Genomic DNA, 19,298 nt, shown 5'->3' with positions numbered 1-19,298 from the left:
CACCTGAATGTCCGGTAAAAGTCATCATAAAACACCAGTAAAATAACCCACCCGAAGGTCTAAAAGCCATCATAACACACCAGGTAACCCACCTTAATGTCCGTTAAAGGCCATCATAACACAGCAGGTAACCCACCTGAAGGTCTAAAAGCCATCATAACACATCAGGTAACCCACCTTAATGTCTGTTAAAGGCCATCATAACACAGCAGGTAACCCACCTGAAGGTCTAAAAGCCATTATAACACACCAGGTAACCCACCTGAATGTCCGGTAAAAGCCATCACACCAGGTAACCCACCCGAATGTCCGGTAAAAGCCATCATTACACACCAGGTAACCCACCTGAATGTCTAAAAGCCATCATAACACAACAATTAACCCACCAGAAGGTCTAAAAGCCATCATAACACACCAATTAACCCACCTGAAGGTCTAAAAGCCATCATAACACACCAGGTAACCCACCTGAATGTCTAAAAGCCATCATAACACATCAGGTAACCCACCTGAATGTCCGGTAAAAGCCATCATAACACATCAGGTAACCCACCTTAATGTCCGTTAAAGGCCATCATAACACAGCAGGTAACCCACCCGAATGTCCGTTAAAAGCCATCATAACACACCAGGTAACCCACCTGAATGTCCGGTAAAAGCCATCATAACACACCAGGTAACTCACCTGAATGTCCGGTAAAAGCCATCATAACACACCAGGTAACCCACCTGAATGTCTTAAAGCCATCATAACACACCAGGTAAGCCACCTGAATGTCCTGTAAAAGCCATCATAACACACCAGGTAACCCACCTGAATGTCAAGTAAAAGCCACCATAACACACCAGGTAACCCACCTGAATGTCCGGTAAAGGCCATCATAACACAACAGGTAACCCACCTGAATGACCGGTAAAAGCCATCATAACACACCAGGTAACCCACCTGAATGTATAAAAGCCATAACACAGCAGGTAACCCACCTGAATGTCCGGTAAAAGCCATCGTAACGCAGCTCTTCTTGCGTGACCATGGTCAGACGGTACCAAAAATTGACGGCCAGTAGGTTGACCAAACCCCTGGCTAAATGTTTGTTGGACGGCTGCAAGCTCAGGAACAGTGGATTGTGGATCTGTGGATAATATGGATTTGTTAGCAGGTATGCGGTATTATTACAACAAAATGGAAACAGTGGATTGTGGATCTGTGGATAATATGGATTTGTTAGCAGGTATACGGTATTATTACAACACAATGGAAACAGTGGATTGTGGATCTGTGGATAATATGGATTTGTTAGCAGGTAGCCTATGCGGTATTATTACAACACAATGGGAACAGTGGATTGTGGATCTGTGGATAATATGGTTTTATGTGTTCGTGGGTACACGGTATTATTACAACACAATGGTCGCCATCGTGTGTTATTTGGTAGTTGTAAATAGACATAAGTACACATACATCGATTAGGTTACACAAACACTTTATCAGTAGCCTTTGTGAAACAGCGCAGTAAGGCGCATCCTAAATGCGCATATCTTTAGCTAATTGTTGTAAGTACCCTCTATCCCCAATATGGCGCACTTTATATCAGCACAAGCCAAGCCGACTGTAGGTCTCACGGCACCGTTTGGGGCAGTAGGTCTATTGTAGGTATTCCCCCGCCCCAGCATTTTCATGCACTAGGCCGATGGTAGGTTTCCACAACTCGAGGCACTTTTTAATTCACTAGCCTGTTTGTAGGTATCGCATACTCACAGCACTATTTGATGCACCCTAGCTAATCACGTTACCATCCAAAGTAAATATTTAAAAAACGTCTTTAAACGTATGACGCTTGGTTAAAAAAATAGTCTATTATCTGCTATAATATGACAAGACTTTAGACAAGTGGGTCTTAATCTGGGTTCGAGTGAACCCTAAGGGTTCGGTGCGTCAGTCTCATGGGTTCGGCGCAGGTCAAGACACACACCCGTCACATATGATTCATGATCGGATTTTTGTCAGTGTGGACGATACAACTATTAAGAAGGGTTCGGTGAAGGCGCATATGAAACTGATGGGGCTCGGTACCCCCAAAAAGATTGAGAACCCCCGCCTTAGACTGAACCCATGTACTCGGTCCGTGATGTGGCCAGTGTATCAACACGAAGAAGGTCTGCTTGAGCGTCATTTTATTTCTATGTCAATGTGTTTGTGTAGAGGCTGAGAACTGTCTCTGTGAACAGGGCGCTACGCGGCGCTGTAGGAGCTGTCTGGGTAGATTATACAGTACTGTCTGTTAGCATCATAGTACCGCTTCCTTGCATTAGATACTGCTATTTGTCAGTATTACATAGTGCTGCTTGTTACAATTTCATAGTGCTGTTTGTTGTTTGTTAGCATTTTATAGCGCTGTTGGTTAGCATTATATAGTGCTGTTTGTTAGCGTTACATAGTGCTGTTTGTTAGCATTATATAGTGCTGTTTGTTAACAATATATTTATTGCTGTTTGTTAGATTTACATAGGGCTGTTTGTTACCTTTATATAATGCTGTTTGTTAGCATTACATAGGGCTGTTTGTAAGCTTTATATAGTGCTGTTTGTTAGCATTATAAAGTGCTGTTTGCTAGCATTATATAGTGCTGTTTGTTAGCTTTTTATAGAGCTGTTTGTTAGCATTATAAAGTGCTGTTTGCTAGCATTATATAATGCCGTTTGTTAGCTTTATATAATGCCGTTTGTTAGCTTTATATAATGCCGATTGTTAGCTTTATATAATTCCGTTTGTTAGCTTTATATAATGCCGTTTGTTAGCATTTTATAGTGCTGTTTGTTAGCATTACATACAGTGTACAGTTCTAGACTATGCCATTAGTTTACATTACATTTTGATGAACGCACCTTGGTTCTTTTTAATTAAAATTTATTTATTTTGTAAAGGTACACCAATTCCAGTCCACCCACATATATTTAATTGGGGTAGGGAAAAAATACATCTCAAAATCGATCAAACAAAATTACATTGAACAAACTTATTGATTTCTATTATTGATTGTAAATACTTTGTATGTTTTCAAAAACCTTCTAAATAATTTTAATCTAATATATAAAGCTCAGTTCTGTATGTAATGCATTTGTATGTCGTTGGAATTGTACGAATTTAAGTGTTAGAAAATTATCGTGCGCATTTGTCTAAATTTATGAGCTAAAAAATTACTATTGAAAGTGTTGGGAAATAATTTTCATTTTTCAAATTATAGTAATAATTGTCGGCATGTTCATTAAACACAAGTTTTAAAAAAAATATCATCTTTTACAAAAATTCTAATTATGTCTTTATTTAGTCCTATAGCACTTACTTCCCTTTGATAAATTAGGAAAAACACAATTACTTCCCTTTATAAAACCATTGCATTCCGTGAAAATAATTTACTTTTTAATTACTTTGTTTTGGTGTTGGGAAAGAAAATAATTACATAATTAGCGGGGATTGATCAAGTGCAAATGTTGTAGGTATTTTACGGATAAGCTTGGACTATTAAAATTGTTTATTAAATTGAAACAGGCGCGTTCGTTTAAGTGAGTGCAAAAGACTGTGAATAAGTTGGGGTACTATAGTCGTTCATTAAGCTAAAACAGGTGATTCCGCCCCGGGCGTTTATGTTCGCGTTAGTGTTTTCTTTGTGTTTAGGTGGGTTTGCGTTAGTGGTTGCGTTTTAATTTGGTTCGTTTTTGTTCTTTCTTTTTTCGTTTTTGTTTGTGTTTTTTTTGTTTGGGTTTGTATTTGTGTTTTTGGTTGGTTTTGCGTTTGGATTTGGTTTGTTTTCGTTTGCTTTTTTCGTTGATTTTTTTTTTGTTGGTATTGGTGTTTGTGGTTGGGTTTGTTGTTAGGTTTTTGTTTTCGTTTGCTTTTTTGTTTGTTTTTTCTTTGTGTTTGTATTGGTGTTTGTGGGTGCGGTTGTGTTTGTTGTTAAGTTTTTGTTTTCGTTTGTATTTGTAATTGTGTTAGCGTTATGTTTGCGTTTTGTTGTTTTGGTTTTGGTTGGTTGTGGTTTGGGTGGGCAATGCCGGGTTTATGATGATTACTAAACACACAGGTAATGGTCTTTAACAGAAAGGTTTTTCACAGAAGCCAGAGCAGGGCCTGGCCGGGACGGCTAGTAGTCTATATTAATTACATATTATTAAAATTGTCTTATTTTTATTAAAGTTGGTCCGTTAATACAATAGTTAAAGATACAGTCCAAAATGATGACATGGGTAGCGATTTTTTTCTTTTACGCGCGCAACATAAATCTAAAAAAAGAAAAACGGAAAGGGGTATATTTTTCTTTAGATTTTTAAATTTTATATTTTTCTGAAAAAAAAAGTTTTATGATTTACTACAGGTGCATTTTGAGTGCTGGTCGGAACCCCCCCCCCCCCCCCCCCCACATACCCGATTACATGGCTTTACAGTACACTATTTAGAAAACGGTTTTAGTAACCTACAGAAGTGAGGAGACGGGTCGGGTTAAGACTACGTCGGTGTCGTCACCACTATTTAGCAGCGCCCTTCTTTAGATAAGAAGATAAACGACAAACATATTCCATTGTCCCCAGACTTACCACGATGCCCAATATGAAATAAATAAAGCAATTGCCTTTATGGAGCGAGAACGCTCAATCTTGGAATTGATTTTCAATTTTCCTATCTATTGTGATTTATGGCTGCTTTCTACTTTCTGCGAGGTCTGACATATAGCTTCTAATTAATTGTTTGATTTCTTCTATTCTTCGTGGAATAATAAATTCTCGTTCAGACAATAAAATAATAGTTATTATTACATTGAGATTGTCGAAACTAGACTAGTAGGCCCAAGCCCTTAGCTCCAAGCATGACATTTTAAAATTGATTATAAAATCTAGATCTAGAAATCAAGATGTAGTAGAAGACTACCATTTTACGGTCCTAAAACGATTGATTATGAAGATTACATATTTGCATTTTCAATCATGCGAGTACTTGAATACAACTATTTGAAGAATAGATAATTTTTTAAAAAATTAATATATTTTATTCAAATAACCTTGCCTTTAAAAAAATGTGCCTATTATTAATCTAGGTAGAACTATAACCAATCGTCTAGTTTTTATTCTGTTTTCTAGATATAGAAGAAATAGATCTAGATCTAGATCTAGATCTTGGACTAGGTCTTCTTCAAGAATCTCTTTTAGGCTAGTTTTACATGCTTTTATCTGCAGACGGCTGATTTTAGACTGCTAATATATATACTTGAGAGTTATCTTTTCTTTGTTTACAATATGGCTATTCCTAAAAGATCAAAGTCCATCGTTTGACATGACTGTACTTTATTAAAAATTCGCAAGAAATGCTATAGTGGATTATTCTTTAAAAATTGACAACAAATATTTAAGAATCCCCTGTATTAAATTATCATGGCGTCTATATTGAAAAACTGGCGAGAAGCAGCTACGTTGATTTTAGTAACGTCTTCCAACATTTCCAGATCAGCACGTATCCAGTTAACAAATGCAACATTGGCAAAGGAATCGACGACAGGAGAATCTACTACCAGCGATGTAAAAGCACGCAAGCAATCTATTATTAGAGAAGACGATTTTGAAGTTTTAATGTTAAAAAGAAGTGCTAAAAGCAAATTCATGCCTAATGTTTATGTATTCCCAGGTGGTGTTGCTGACAGTGATTTTTCCGCTCAGTGGTTGTCTGTTTTTAATAAATTAGGACAAAATGTGTGTAAAAGAATTTTCGAGAATGTTACTGTTGACTCTTCTAAAGCTGCCCCTATGTTTACCCGAGAAAGAAGCCAAGCTTACACAGCAATTCCATCCGAAGTAGCTTTTCGCATCTGCGCTATTAGAGAAACCTTTGAGGAGTCTGGGGTACTATTAGCACAGCCAGCTAATCAATCAATAGCCAGTTCAATTTATTCTCAGAATAGGGTTTTAAGCCCTGCCCTATTACACGAGGATGTCAATGTTATCAATAACTGGAGACAACGTGTCAATAAGGATCCAACAGAGTTTCTTAAAATGTGCCTCGAGCTAGACCTTGTACCGGAAGTGTGGTCACTATATGAGTGGTCAAACTGGTTAACTCCGACGCTCAGACATGAACAAGGCCGCAGGTTCGATACAGCCTTCTTTGTTTGTTGTGTAGACCACAAGCCCACTGCTGCAGTAGATTTAGCTGAAACTGTAAATGCACTGGTAGGCACCATTTATCTTATACATAACATTACTGTTATAGGCCCTAATTTACTTTCTTTTTCTGTTTTACTCTCCAGTAGCCTATTTGTCTTTAAAAAAGTAAACGCAGCTTTTTTTTCAGGAGAGTTCCCATTGAATTTTCAAGTGTTATGTACTATATGCCTATACTCTATAGACACATATATCATTATTTTAACTCTATTTTGAAAGAAAATAAAAAATTTGGGGTATATACTGAAAATATGGATGTATGTGTTAGGTATATGCATAATTAATGATGCACTAATCATTGCATGGCTAAAGTTTTAAAGCATTATAGAATTATATAAGCAATTATGTCAGTGAATAATGATTTCATTGTAAAGTGTTTAAGCAATAAAAAAGTTGCTATTTAACAAGGCATAGGTATAATGTTAGCTGACCCTTCATTAGTAAAAAAAAAAGAAAGTTATAAGACCATGTTTTTAGCTCTTGAATTATAGTTTGCATTGTAATTTGAATTGTGTTTATATCATTTAATTCATTTCACAGTGAAATATATTTCCTCACCATAGAGTTCATAAGTTCCATTTCATTTGTACACATTGGGCTTGTAAAAAACTGTTCCTAAAATGTCTGTACATTTATTTTCAGTGGGCCTCACCAAGCTCATTATTATCGGCATATTTTAAACAGAAGGGTGGCTTGGCACCACCTCAGGTGTATGAACTTTCCAGGCTACTGAATTTTAAATCTGCAAGTGATCTTCATCACTTAGTTAGTGGCCCTAATCGCAGCAGAGTGGAGAGATGGCTTCCTATTGCACTTGTGTGCAAGACTCACACTCTGTCACTGATGCCAGGTCAGTACGTTCAACTTTTTCTTTAAGGTCCTTCATCAAATATAGAGAAATACATACAGCTGTTTTCCATATAAGGGTCTACAGCAGTGGTTCTTAACCTGGGTGTTCGATCGAACCCCAGGGGTTCTCCTGGAACTCAAGACACACACCCGACTCATATGAATCACGATAGGATTCCATCAGTGCAGAGGAGAGAACATTTAAGAAGGGTTTGGTGAATGCACATTTGAAGCTGGTGGGGTTCTGTACCTTTAAAAAGGTTAAGAACCACCGGTCTACATCTTAAATTACATTTAATAAATAAAAACATATTATTTAGCCAAACTTATTGTGGTGTAGTTCTTTTGCCTTATTTTCCTCTTTTTATAACATTAAGCTCTGTTGTTTATTAATTGTCTTTAAAATTGTGGTTCCATACAATAAGATTATCAAATAAAAAGGGCAGCAATAAAATCCTAGTTATGGGTACTTCTTGTATATTGTGTTTTGCATGAATAAATGAAAATCTACATGTTTCAAGTAGAAATAAAGTTGTAGTGATTATTACAGATGTTGGAGGCAGGGTTTACTGGCTTAATGTCCCTGGGCAAGGCCTTGTTCTAGCAGAGAACTTGTTCTTTGCTAGAACTAGCTCTGGGCTAAAGATCTATGGATGCCATTAGACCATTAGCATAACCTTGCAACATTATCCCTCTGATTTGTTTGTTTAGCCTTTCAACCAATGATTAAACCATTTATGCTCAATTTTAACTTAAAATACAAACTCAAGTGCAGCAGAATGGTAAAGTTACCCTTGTGCTAAAAATACTTTTTTTCTACACTTAAACAAGAATTAGTGTTTTTCTTTTTCTAGACTAGCTTGTAGTTGAAAAAAAAACACTTTAAATAACTCATTAACTGTTTTAAAAAAAAAATAGGTGACGACCTTTACCCAGAAGCCGTAGACAATGTAGACCCACAGATTTTAAACTTTGATGAGGAGAGTCTGGAAGAGCTGAACACTAAATACAGGAGGCATCACAGAGTTGTCATGGGCAAGGGACAGGCAGATCCTGGCATGCACATACTGTGTAATACACAGCCATCTGAGGGTCACGTCAACCCAAATATTGATTTGTTTGAGAAAATAAGGCTCAAGGCTAACTTGTAGTGTAGAGTCACTTGCTTGCTTGCTACAGTGGCAACTCACACGTGCTATTATATATATATATATATATATATATATATATATATATATATATATATATATATATATATAATATATATATATATATATATATATATATATATATATATATATATATATATAGATAAATAAAACAAAATAAATATCTATATATATAAAGCAAAGTGGTCGGGTGCCCGATAGGGCACTTCCCGGCGCCGCAGGCGCGTCAAATTTGGCACGAAGGTGCCTTATGGCGATAGAACACGAGGGCCGGTGACGGTTCGGCAAAAAGTCTACGGACAGGGGGTCAAAACTGACCTCGACTGACCGGCGCCTTATATGGGCTATATTACGAAAAAAAAATTCCTCCGACGACCCCCCTTGAAATTTTGTGAGGTGGTAGGAGAACACCTTGGGGTGTCACAAAAAACTCGGCATATCTGGGAAAACTTCGTAAAGGGGTCAAAACTGACCAGTTGTATTTCCCTATATAATCTTTGTATTTTATGGGAAAAACAGAGGGTCATTTCAACGCAGACTTTAGGGTACTTAAGCTCAGTATATCTGGCTAATTTTTTGCATGCTCCTAGATCAATGGCTTGACCTTTAGGGAAAACTGTCGGTTACACTCAAAGCCCTCGACGAGGGCTAAAAAGTGACCGCGAGTGAAATTCTCTTTATATGAGCTCTATTACGAAAAAAAATTTCCTCCGACGACCCCCCTTGATATTTTGTGAGGTGGTAGGAGAACACCTAGGGGTGTCATAAAAAACTCGGCATATCTGGGAAAACTTCGTAAAGCGGTCAAAACTGACCAGTTGTATTTCCCTATATAATCTTTGTATTTTATGGGAAAAACAGAGGGTCATTTCAACGCAGATTTTAGGGTACTTAAGCTCAGTATATCTGGCTAATTTTTTGCATGCTCCTATGTCAATGGCTTGACCTTTAGGGAAAACTGTCGGTTACACTCAAAGCCCTCGACGAGGGCGAAAAAGTGACCGCGAGTGAAATTCTCTTTATATGAGCTCTATTACGAAAAAAAATTTCCTCCGACGACCCCCCTTGATATTTTGTGAGGTGGTAGAAGAACACCTAGGGGTGTCATAAAAAACTCGGCATATCTGGGAAAACTTCGTAAAGCGGTCAAAACTGACCAGTTGTATTTCCCTATATAATCTTTGTATTTTATGGGAAAAACAGAGGGTCATTTCAACGCAGACTTTAGGGTACTTAAGCTCAGTATATCTGGCTAATTTTTTGCATGCTCTTAGGTCAATGGCTTGACCTTTAGGGAAAACTGTCGGTTACACTCAAAGCCATCGACGAGGGCTAAAAAGTGACCGCGAGTGAAATTGTCTTTATATGAGCTCTATTACGAAAAAAAATTCCTCCGACGACCCCCCTTGATATTTTGTGAGGTGGTAGAAGAACGCTTTGGGGTGTCACAAAAAACTCGCCATGTCCGGGAAAAATCGGGAAATGGGTCAAAACTGACCAGTTGTATTTCCCTATATAATCTTTGTATTTTATGGGGAAAACAGGGTCATTTCAAAACGGATTTTATGGCATTTCACCTCTTTTCATCTGGTTCAGTTTTGGCATGCTTATAGGTAAATGGCTTGACCTTTAGGGAAAACTGTCGGTTACACTCAAAGCCCTCGTCGAGGGCTAAAAAGTGACCGCGAGTGAAATTCTCTTTATATGAGCTCTATTACGAAAAAAAAATTCCTCCGACGACCCCCCTTGATATTTTGTGAGGTGGTAGAAGAACGCATTGGGGTGTCACAAAAAACTCGCCATGTCCGGGAAAAATCGGGAAATGGGTCAAAACTGACCAGTCGTATTTCCCTATATAATCTTTGTATTTTATGGGGAAAACAGAGGGTCATTTCAAAACGGATTTTATGGCATTTCACCTCTTTTCATCTGGCTCAGTTTTGGCATGCTTATAGGTAAATGGCTTGACCTTCAGGGAAAACTGTCGGTTACACTCAAAGCCCTCGTCGAGGGCTAAAAAGTGACCGCGAGTGAAATTCTCTTTATATGAGCTCTATTACGAAAAAAAAATTCCTCCGACGACCCCCCTTGATATTTTGTGAGGTGATAGAAGAACGCATTGGGGTGTCACAAAAAACTCGCCATGTCCGGGAAAAATCGGGAAATGGGTCAAAACTGACCAGTCGTATTTCCCTATATAATCTTTGTATTTTATGGGGAAAACAGAGGGTCATTTCAAAACGGATTTTATGGCACTTACCCTCTTTTCATCTGGCTAATTTTTTGCATGCTCCTAGGTCAATGGCTTGACCTTTAGGGAGAACTGTCGGTTACACTCAAAGCCCTCGACGAGGGCTAAAAAGTGACCGCGAGTGAAATTCTCTTTATATGAGCTCTATTACGAAAAAAAAATTCCTCCGACGACCCCCCTTGATATTTTGTGAGGTGGTAGAAGAACGCCTTGGGGTGTCACAAAAAACTCGCCATGTCCGGGAAAAATCGGGAAATGGGTCAAAACTGACCAGTCGTATTTCCCTATATAATCTTTGTATTTTATGGGAAAAACAGAGGGTCATTTCAAAGCAGACTTTAGGGTACTTAAACTCAGTATATCTGACTAATTTTTTGCATACTCTTAGGTGAATGGTTTGACCTTTAGGGAAAACTGTCGGTTCGACTCCAAGCCCTCGACGAGGGCTAAAAAGTGACCGCGAGTGAAATTCTCTTTATATGAGCTCTATTACGAAAAAAAAATTCCTCCGACGACCCCCCTTGAAATTTTGTGAGGTGGTAGAAGAACACCTAGGGGTGTCACAAAAAACTCGGCATATCTGGGAAAACTTCGTAAAGCGGTCAAAACTGACCAGTTGTATTTCCCTATATAATCTTTGTATTTTATGGGAAAAACAGAGGGTCATTTCAACGCAGACTTTAGGGTACTTAAACTCAGTATATCTGGCTATTTTTTTGCATGCTCCTAGGTCAATGGCTTGACCTTTAGGGAAATCTGTCGGTTACACTCAAAGCCCTCGACGAGGGCTGAAAAGAGACCGCGAGTGAAATTCTCTTTATATGAGCTCTATTACGAAAAAAAATTTCCTCCGACGACCCCCCTTGATATTTTGTGAGGTGGTAGAAGAACACCTAGGGGTGTCACAAAAAACTCGGCATATCTGGGAAAACTTTGTAAAGCGGTCAAAACTGACCAGTTGTATTTCCCTTTATAATCTTTGTATTTTATGGGAAAAACAGAGGGTCATTTCAACGCAGACTTTAGGGTACTTAAGCTCAGTATATCTGGCTAATTTTTTGCATGCTCTTAGGTCAATGGCTTGACCTTTAGGGAAAACTGTCGGTTACACTCAAAGCCATCGACGAGGGCTAAAAAGTGACCGCGAGTGAAATTGTCTTTATATGAGCTCTATTACGAAAAAAAATTCCTCCGACGACCCCCCTTGATATTTTGTGAGGTGGTAGAAGAACGCTTTGGGGTGTCACAAAAAACTCGCCATGTCCGGGAAAAATCGGGAAATGGGTCAAAACTGACCAGTTGTATTTCCCTATATAATCTTTGTATTTTATGGGGAAAACAGGGTCATTTCAAAACGGATTTTATGGCATTTCACCTCTTTTCATCTGGTTCAGTTTTGGCATGCTTATAGGTAAATGGCTTGACCTTTAGGGAAAACTGTCGGTTACACTCAAAGCCCTCGTCGAGGGCTAAAAAGTGACCGCGAGTGAAATTCTCTTTATATGAGCTCTATTACGAAAAAAAAATTCCTCCGACGACCCCCCTTGATATTTTGTGAGGTGGTAGAAGAACGCATTGGGGTGTCACAAAAAACTCGCCATGTCCGGGAAAAATCGGGAAATGGGTCAAAACTGACCAGTCGTATTTCCCTATATAATCTTTGTATTTTATGGGGAAAACAGAGGGTCATTTCAAAACGGATTTTATGGCATTTCACCTCTTTTCATCTGGCTCAGTTTTGGCATGCTTATAGGTAAATGGCTTGACCTTCAGGGAAAACTGTCGGTTACACTCAAAGCCCTCGTCGAGGGCTAAAAAGTGACCGCGAGTGAAATTCTCTTTATATGAGCTCTATTACGAAAAAAAAATTCCTCCGACGACCCCCCTTGATATTTTGTGAGGTGATAGAAGAACGCATTGGGGTGTCACAAAAAACTCGCCATGTCCGGGAAAAATCGGGAAATGGGTCAAAACTGACCAGTCGTATTTCCCTATATAATCTTTGTATTTTATGGGGAAAACAGAGGGTCATTTCAAAACGGATTTTATGGCACTTACCCTCTTTTCATCTGGCTAATTTTTTGCATGCTCCTAGGTCAATGGCTTGACCTTTAGGGAAAACTGTCGGTTACACTCAAAGCCCTCGACGAGGGCTAAAAAGTGACCGCGAGTGAAATTCTCTTTATATGAGCTCTATTACGAAAAAAAAATTCCTCCGACGACCCCCCTTGATATTTTGTGAGGTGGTAGAAGAACGCCTTGGGGTGTCACAAAAAACTCGCCATGTCCGGGAAAAATCGGGAAATGGGTCAAAACTGACCAGTCGTATTTCCCTATATAATCTTTGTATTTTATGGGAAAAACAGAGGGTCATTTCAAAGCAGACTTTAGGGTACTTAAACTCAGTATATCTGACTAATTTTTTGCATACTCTTAGGTGAATGGTTTGACCTTTAGGGAAAACTGTCGGTTCGACTCCAAGCCCTCGACGAGGGCTAAAAAGTGACCGCGAGTGAAATTCTCTTTATATGAGCTCTATTACGAAAACAAAAATTCCTCCGACGACCCCCCTTGAAATTTTGTGAGGTGGTAGAAGAACACCTAGGGGTGTCACAAAAAACTCGGCATATCTGGGAAAACTTCGTAAAGCGGTCAAAACTGACCAGTTGTATTTCCCTATATAATCTTTGTATTTTATGGGAAAAACAGAGGGTCATTTCAACGCAGACTTTAGGGTACTTAAACTCAGTATATCTGGCTATTTTTTTGCATGCTCCTAGGTCAATGGCTTGACCTTTAGGGAAATCTGTCGGTTACACTCAAAGCCCTCGACGAGGGCTGAAAAGAGACCGCGAGTGAAATTCTCTTTATATGAGCTCTATTACGAAAAAAAATTTCCTCCGACGACCCCCCTTGATATTTTGTGAGGTGGTAGAAGAACACCTAGGGGTGTCACAAAAAACTCGGCATATCTGGGAAAACTTTGTAAAGCGGTCAAAACTGACCAGTTGTATTTCCCTATATAATCTTTGTATTTTATGGGAAAAACAGAGGGTCATTTCAACGCAGACTTTAGGATACTTAAGCTCAGTATATCTGGCTAATTTTTTGCATGCTCCTAGGTCAATGGCTTGACCTTTAGGGAAAACTGTCGGTTACACTCAAAGCCCTCGACGAGGGCTAAAAAGTGACCGCGAGTGAAATTCTCATTATATGAGCTCTATTACGAAAAAAAAATTCCTCCGACGACCCCCCTTGATATTTTGTGAGGTGGTAGAAGAACACCTTGGGATGTTACAAAAAACTCGCCATGTCCGGGAAAAATCGGGAAATGGGTCAAAACTGACCAGTCGTATTTCCCTATATAATCTTTGTATTTTATGGGGAAAACAGAGGGTCATTTCAAAACGGATTTTATGGCACTTACGCTCTTTACATCTGGCTCAGTTTTGGCATGCTTATAGGTAAATGGCTTGACCTTTAGGGAAATCTGTCGGTTACACTCAAAGCCCTCGACGAGGGCTAAAAAGTGACCGCGAGTGAAATTCTCTTTATATGAGCTCTATTACGAAAAAAAAATTCCTCCGACGACCCCCCTTGATATTTTGTGAGGTGATAGGAGAATGCCTTGGGGTGTCACAAAAAACTCGCCATGTCCGGGAAAAATCGGGAAATGGGTCAAAACTGACCAGTCGTATTTCCCTATATAATCTTTGTATTTTATGGGGAAAACAGAGGGTCATTTCAAAACGGATTTTATGGCATTTACCCTCTTTACATCTGGCTCAGTTTTGGCATGCTTATAGGTAAATGGCTTGACCTTTAGGGAAAACTGTCGGTTACACTCAAAGCACTCGACGAGGGCTAAAAAGTGACCGCGAGTGAAATTCTCTTTATATGAGCTCTATTACGAAAAAAAATTTCCTCCGACGACCCCCCTTGAAATTTTGTGAGGTGGTAGGAGAACACCTTGGGGTGTCACAAAAAACTCGGCATATCTGGGAAAACTTTGTAAAGCGGTCAAAACTGACCAGTCGTATTTCCCTATATAATCTTTGTATTTTATGGGAAAAACAGTGGGTGGTTTCAACGCAGACTTTAGGGTACTTAAGCTCAGTATATCTGGCTAATTTTTTGCATGCTCATAGGTCCATGGCTTGACTTTTAGGGAAAACTGTCGGTTACACTCAAAGCCCTCGACGAGGGCTAAAAAGTGACCGCGAGTGAAATTCTCTTTATATGAGCTCTATTACGAAAAAAAATTTCCTCCGACGACCCCCCTTGATATTTTGTGAGGTGGTAGAAGAACACCTAAGGGTGTCACAAAAAACTCGGCATATCTGGGAAAACTACGTAAATAGATCAAAACTGACCAGTTGTATTTCGCTATATAATTTTTGTATTTTATGGGGAAAACAGGGAATTTTCAACACAATTTTTAGGTTACTTAACCTCTGTACATCATGCTCATGTTTTGCATACACTTCTATAGATGACTAGGCCCTATGGAAAAACTGTTGCTCAGACTCAAAGCCCTCGACCAGGGCTAAAAGATGACCGCGAGTGAAATTCTCCTTATATGAGATGTATATAAATAAATTGACGAACGATCCCCTTAATATTATTTGAGGTCGTAAACCGACCCTGGAGGACAACAAAAAAACTTTATTTCCGTCGGAAAAAAAGCCATTGTAGTCGTTAAATATGTTCATTTATCGTATTTTCTTATATAAGAATAGCAACTGTTGGTTTAAAAAAAGAAAACAAAGACATACGTCACTCGGTCTATTTTCAAGGGAGGTAACCTATTTAAATAATTATTTTTCAAATAATTGTATACTATTTTAAACAGAAACAGAAAATGACAAAGTATAGCATTTGCTTTAGTAAAAAATTAAGTTACCAATCAAGCTACGTATCATAATTAAATTTAAAAAATAATTTTAAAAGTCAATGTAATAGAAATTTTTGAATATACTGTTCATGGAACCTTTGTAGTTCTATTTCCATTTTAGTCATAAATTGCGTACTTTCAAATAATTTCTTTCACACAGGATGATAAGCAACAATCAACAACATCTTCTCTAAAATTAGCATTACTGTTTAAATTTAAGCACTCAATACCTCATCCATCACTAAATAATTAGTTTTCAAATTATCAACAAATGCTTTTGAAAACCTAAGCGAAGCTAGGCAGTATGCCTAGTATATATATATATATAAATAAATTAAAAAAAAAAAAAAAATATATATATATATATATATATATATATATATATATATATATATATATATATATATATATATATCATACTTATCGCATTACGTGCACAAATCACCCCTATCCACACCATCATTATTTTAAGTACAACGTTCTTTAATCAAAACTGAGCGTAATGTTTACAATTTTTTTTTTTTTTTTTTTTTACATTTTTCTAATGTCGCAAAGCTATAAAAAGCTATATAATATCAGGATCGCGTAAGTTAGGAAGGTTTTCTAAAATACATATATGTAACGAAGTATAAAAGTGCCAAATATCTATATCAGACAAGGTTGCAAAGTATTTCATCTTATAGCTTGTATACTTCCCATTGATTGTTCCTTTAGAGAACTTATCTGCCTCACTTCGCAAAGTTACAACGTCGAACTCCCTAACTTACTAATGTCCTAATGTCTGTATATACATATATATATATATATATATATATATATATATATATATATATATATATATATATATATATATATATATATATATATATATATATATACAAACACACACACACATAAACACTTGTGATGTCAACTTGTATAAAATATATTTTTATGTCAATTCACATCTTAAACTGATGTCAACTCACAACTTTGCTGTCATGTCTACACTAATATAAATATGTCATGTCAGCTTGCTTGTTGTTCTCCCTTATCAACACAGATATTGATTTGTTTTTTAACTCTACAAATAATGACATAGTGAATTTACTGTACATTTTTTTCAAGTATCTTACTGTATTACAGAATAATTATCAAGTATGAAAATATTTTTAATTTGTATCAGTTGGTATGAATTGTTGTATTTACTGCTTACTCTAGTATTTTTAGATTGTCTTTAAATGATATTAATTGTTTTAACTGCTTACTTTTTGAAGAAAAATATACATGTAAGAAGCTCCTTTAAACAGTTTTACAACTGCCATAATAAGTTTAACTGTTAATATTGAGACCAGATATTATATATAATGATAGACATTAATGTAAATAGACTTTAATTTATTCTTTGCAAGCTATAATACATTTAAAATTGCACTGATCAGGAGTTTTTGTTTATTTTAAATAATTTCTTATTATTTTTTCAATTTATGGTAAACAGACATGAATGAATAAAGAGAAGTTTTAATTACAATTTGTGCATTGTTTATCGGTGACCCAGACATGACCATGGGATTTAGGTGGTGGAGTTGTCAACAAATTTTTCTGGTGTCATTATCATATCATCCTTTCCTGTTCGAGCCCAAGACATATGGCCGGGTCAGATGAAATAGAGGTCATCTGTTTCAGAGACCTCGGCATATGAAGGGATAATGTGTTCAGCACTATGCCCAGCCGCCTTTTCTTTCACTAACGTGAGTTAGGTGCCCATCAGAGCAGTCTAGCTCTCTACCGCTAGGCCAAGCCATTCCCATTTACTGGCATAGTCAATATACATCCAGGGCTAAGCATAGTCGTTATTTTAGTCCAATATAAAGTTAAGGAAATCTAGGAAACTGCTTCTATTTTTTTATATTTTAAAAATTTGACCATATGTACATTTACTGGTGTACTTAATAAAAAATTATTGTTTTACAAGGCTATATTTTTGTATATGATGCATACACATATTATATATATATATATATATATATATATATATTAAAAATATATATATATATATATATATATGCCTATATATATATGCTACGGTCAAAGCCCGAAGAGTCGGCCAATGCGCGCATTGGCCAATATCGCCTCCCATTGACCGGTCAAAGTCCGAAACTTTGCTTGATTTCGGCCTTTGGCCGACATATGCTACGGTCAAATCCGCGGACTGGCCATGGTGGACCGGCCAAAGTCTTAATTAGAAGATCATGAGCAGATTTTGGTTTTGTTTTCTGCCGTAAGGATCATGAAATTAAGTTTTTATTGATTATTAATTAAAGTATATGACAGAAACATTCAAAATTTTTATTGTACTATAGTCTCAATCAATCAATATTATTATTTGTTACAACAAGTTGAACTTTTATGGCATTTAGAATTACATAGTAGCTTGTTATTTTGACACTTGCAGCGATTTGTTGTGCACTTGGTTGTGCAATTGCAGCGAGTGTAGCCTTGGCCCCCAGTCAATGATTGTGAAGATGCGATGGTTCGTAGTGATTTTTCCTCAGTGCCAACTTACGACTATAATAAGAGCAGTTTTTAGTGAAGAATTGAAAACTCACTTCTAGCATACAGTTGTTTTAGAACACCATGTTCCGTTCCTAATTTGTAGAAACCGCCCTCGACGCTCATGACAACTGCAATCACGCTTCGGGGATAACCGCGACCTCTGTCAACATCTGGAACACGGATGCGTACATTGTCACCCACTTCAGCATCATTAAATTTTGTATTTGATGTTTAAAGCATCTTTGCACCTTGAGTTTGCAAGCTAGTATGAGCAGCTGACCTGTGTTCCATTAAGTCTTTGATTTTGTTCTTTGATGATTGTCATCATGGAGGAGGCTGTCACATACAGTTGTAGCCTTTATATGGAAACTAACATGGATTTACATTTTTTTTCTTTTGACAGCTATCTGCTATGTCTGTCTTATGGTCTGACGGCCCTTTTGATCCATGTCGCCTTGCATATAGAATGCTATACAAACAAGAGCTAAACAATACGTTACTCACAATGAAACCGCACCCAGAATAATGAAAACACGATCACAACTTAGTCTAGATATAACATTGGCCAGGACATCCCGGCCAGTGAGCGCATTGGCCGGCCAATGTACAAAATACGCTGTCAAGTTTAAGCTCTTCGGACTTTGGCCAGTACGTCCCGGCCAGTGAGCGCATTGGCCGGCCAATGTACGAAATACGATCTTAGTGCTGTTCTTCGGGTTTGGCCAAGAGAGCCGGCCAATGCGCGCACTGACCGGCCAATCCGCGCTTTGGCCGCACTTCGGGCTTTGACCGTAACATATATATATATATATATATATATATATATATATATATATATATATATATATATATATATATATATATATATATATATAATATAGGGGACGAAATTTACTAACTGGAAATAGCCATCGATCTGATTGATTGCAATTTTAATCTGTAATATTTGCTCTGACGCGGCGAGGTGACGTGGCCATGCAAACAAGAAATCAACATCCGGGGCTGAAATCAAATGAGCAGTCACATCAGAACACTACCAAGGGGCCATTTTATCCCAGGGACGTGTTTCAAGCACCTAGACAGACGACCAACTTATTTCAACCCCCCACACCCCCACTCCTTCCCCACCCCCTGTTCTGGGTGCCGCACAGGCATTGACCCGACCAGGAATAACGGACAGACTTCCGGTTTGTGGAAAGGGTTTGATACGTCACAGACGGTATGTTTAGTGAACAATTACCCCGCTCGTTAAACAGCCAAAGGTCTAAACAGTCTTTCTTTTTTTGTTCTTTTTTTTTGTTCTAGAACCAGTTCTCTGGCATCAAGTTTAGATCCCATCGGCAATTTCTGGGACTCCTAAGGGCCGTAATCCCAGGGATCATGAGCAATAATC

General features: G+C 37.7%; 2 protein-coding genes across 2 annotated transcripts in view; one reads left to right on the top strand and one right to left on the bottom strand.

The window, feature by feature from the left end:
• Nucleotides 1-1,419, bottom strand: part of LOC131955601 (glutamate receptor ionotropic, NMDA 3A) — a 39,129-nt gene extending 37,710 nt beyond the window's left edge. Inside the window, exons 1-2 of the mRNA XM_059319779.1 lie at nucleotides 1,408-1,419; nucleotides 985-1,133 (exon numbers count right to left, since the gene is read on the bottom strand). Coding sequence (XP_059175762.1) covers nucleotides 985-1,133; nucleotides 1,408-1,419 — 161 coding nt within the window. The remainder of the gene's footprint in view (nucleotides 1-984; nucleotides 1,134-1,407) is intronic.
• A 3,888-nt stretch (nucleotides 1,420-5,307) lies between these two features.
• Nucleotides 5,308-8,207, top strand: LOC131955602 (acyl-coenzyme A diphosphatase NUDT19-like). The gene is made up of 3 exons (XM_059319780.1): nucleotides 5,308-6,216; nucleotides 6,850-7,057; nucleotides 7,975-8,207. The coding sequence occupies exons 1-3, from the start codon at nucleotides 5,425-5,427 to the stop codon at nucleotides 8,205-8,207; spliced, it is 1,233 nt and encodes a 410-aa protein (XP_059175763.1). The 5' UTR covers nucleotides 5,308-5,424.
• Nucleotides 8,208-19,298: the final 11,091 nt, after the last annotated feature.

Source organism: Physella acuta, unplaced genomic scaffold, assembly GCF_028476545.2.
Source record: "Physella acuta isolate Inbredline_101_S28 unplaced genomic scaffold, ASM2847654v3 ptg001084l, whole genome shotgun sequence".
Classification (NCBI taxonomy): Eukaryota; Metazoa; Mollusca; class Gastropoda; family Physidae; genus Physella; species Physella acuta.
The sequence above is the reverse complement of the archived record's forward strand: the minus strand, read 5'-3'. Positions and strand labels throughout refer to the sequence as shown.

What these genes read in the sequence shown, in the direction of transcription:
- LOC131955602 (XM_059319780.1), top strand. Translation starts at nt 5,425, where the DNA reads ATGGCGTCTATATTGAAAAACTGGCGAGAAGCAGCTACGTTGATTTTA. An exon ending in CTGAAACTGTAAATGCACTG is followed by an intron (nt 6,217 to 6,849) that starts GTAGGCACCATT and finishes ATTTATTTTCAG; the next exon opens with TGGGCCTCACCAAGCTCATT. An exon ending in CACTCTGTCACTGATGCCAG is followed by an intron (nt 7,058 to 7,974) that starts GTCAGTACGTTC and finishes AAAAAAAAATAG; the next exon opens with GTGACGACCTTTACCCAGAA.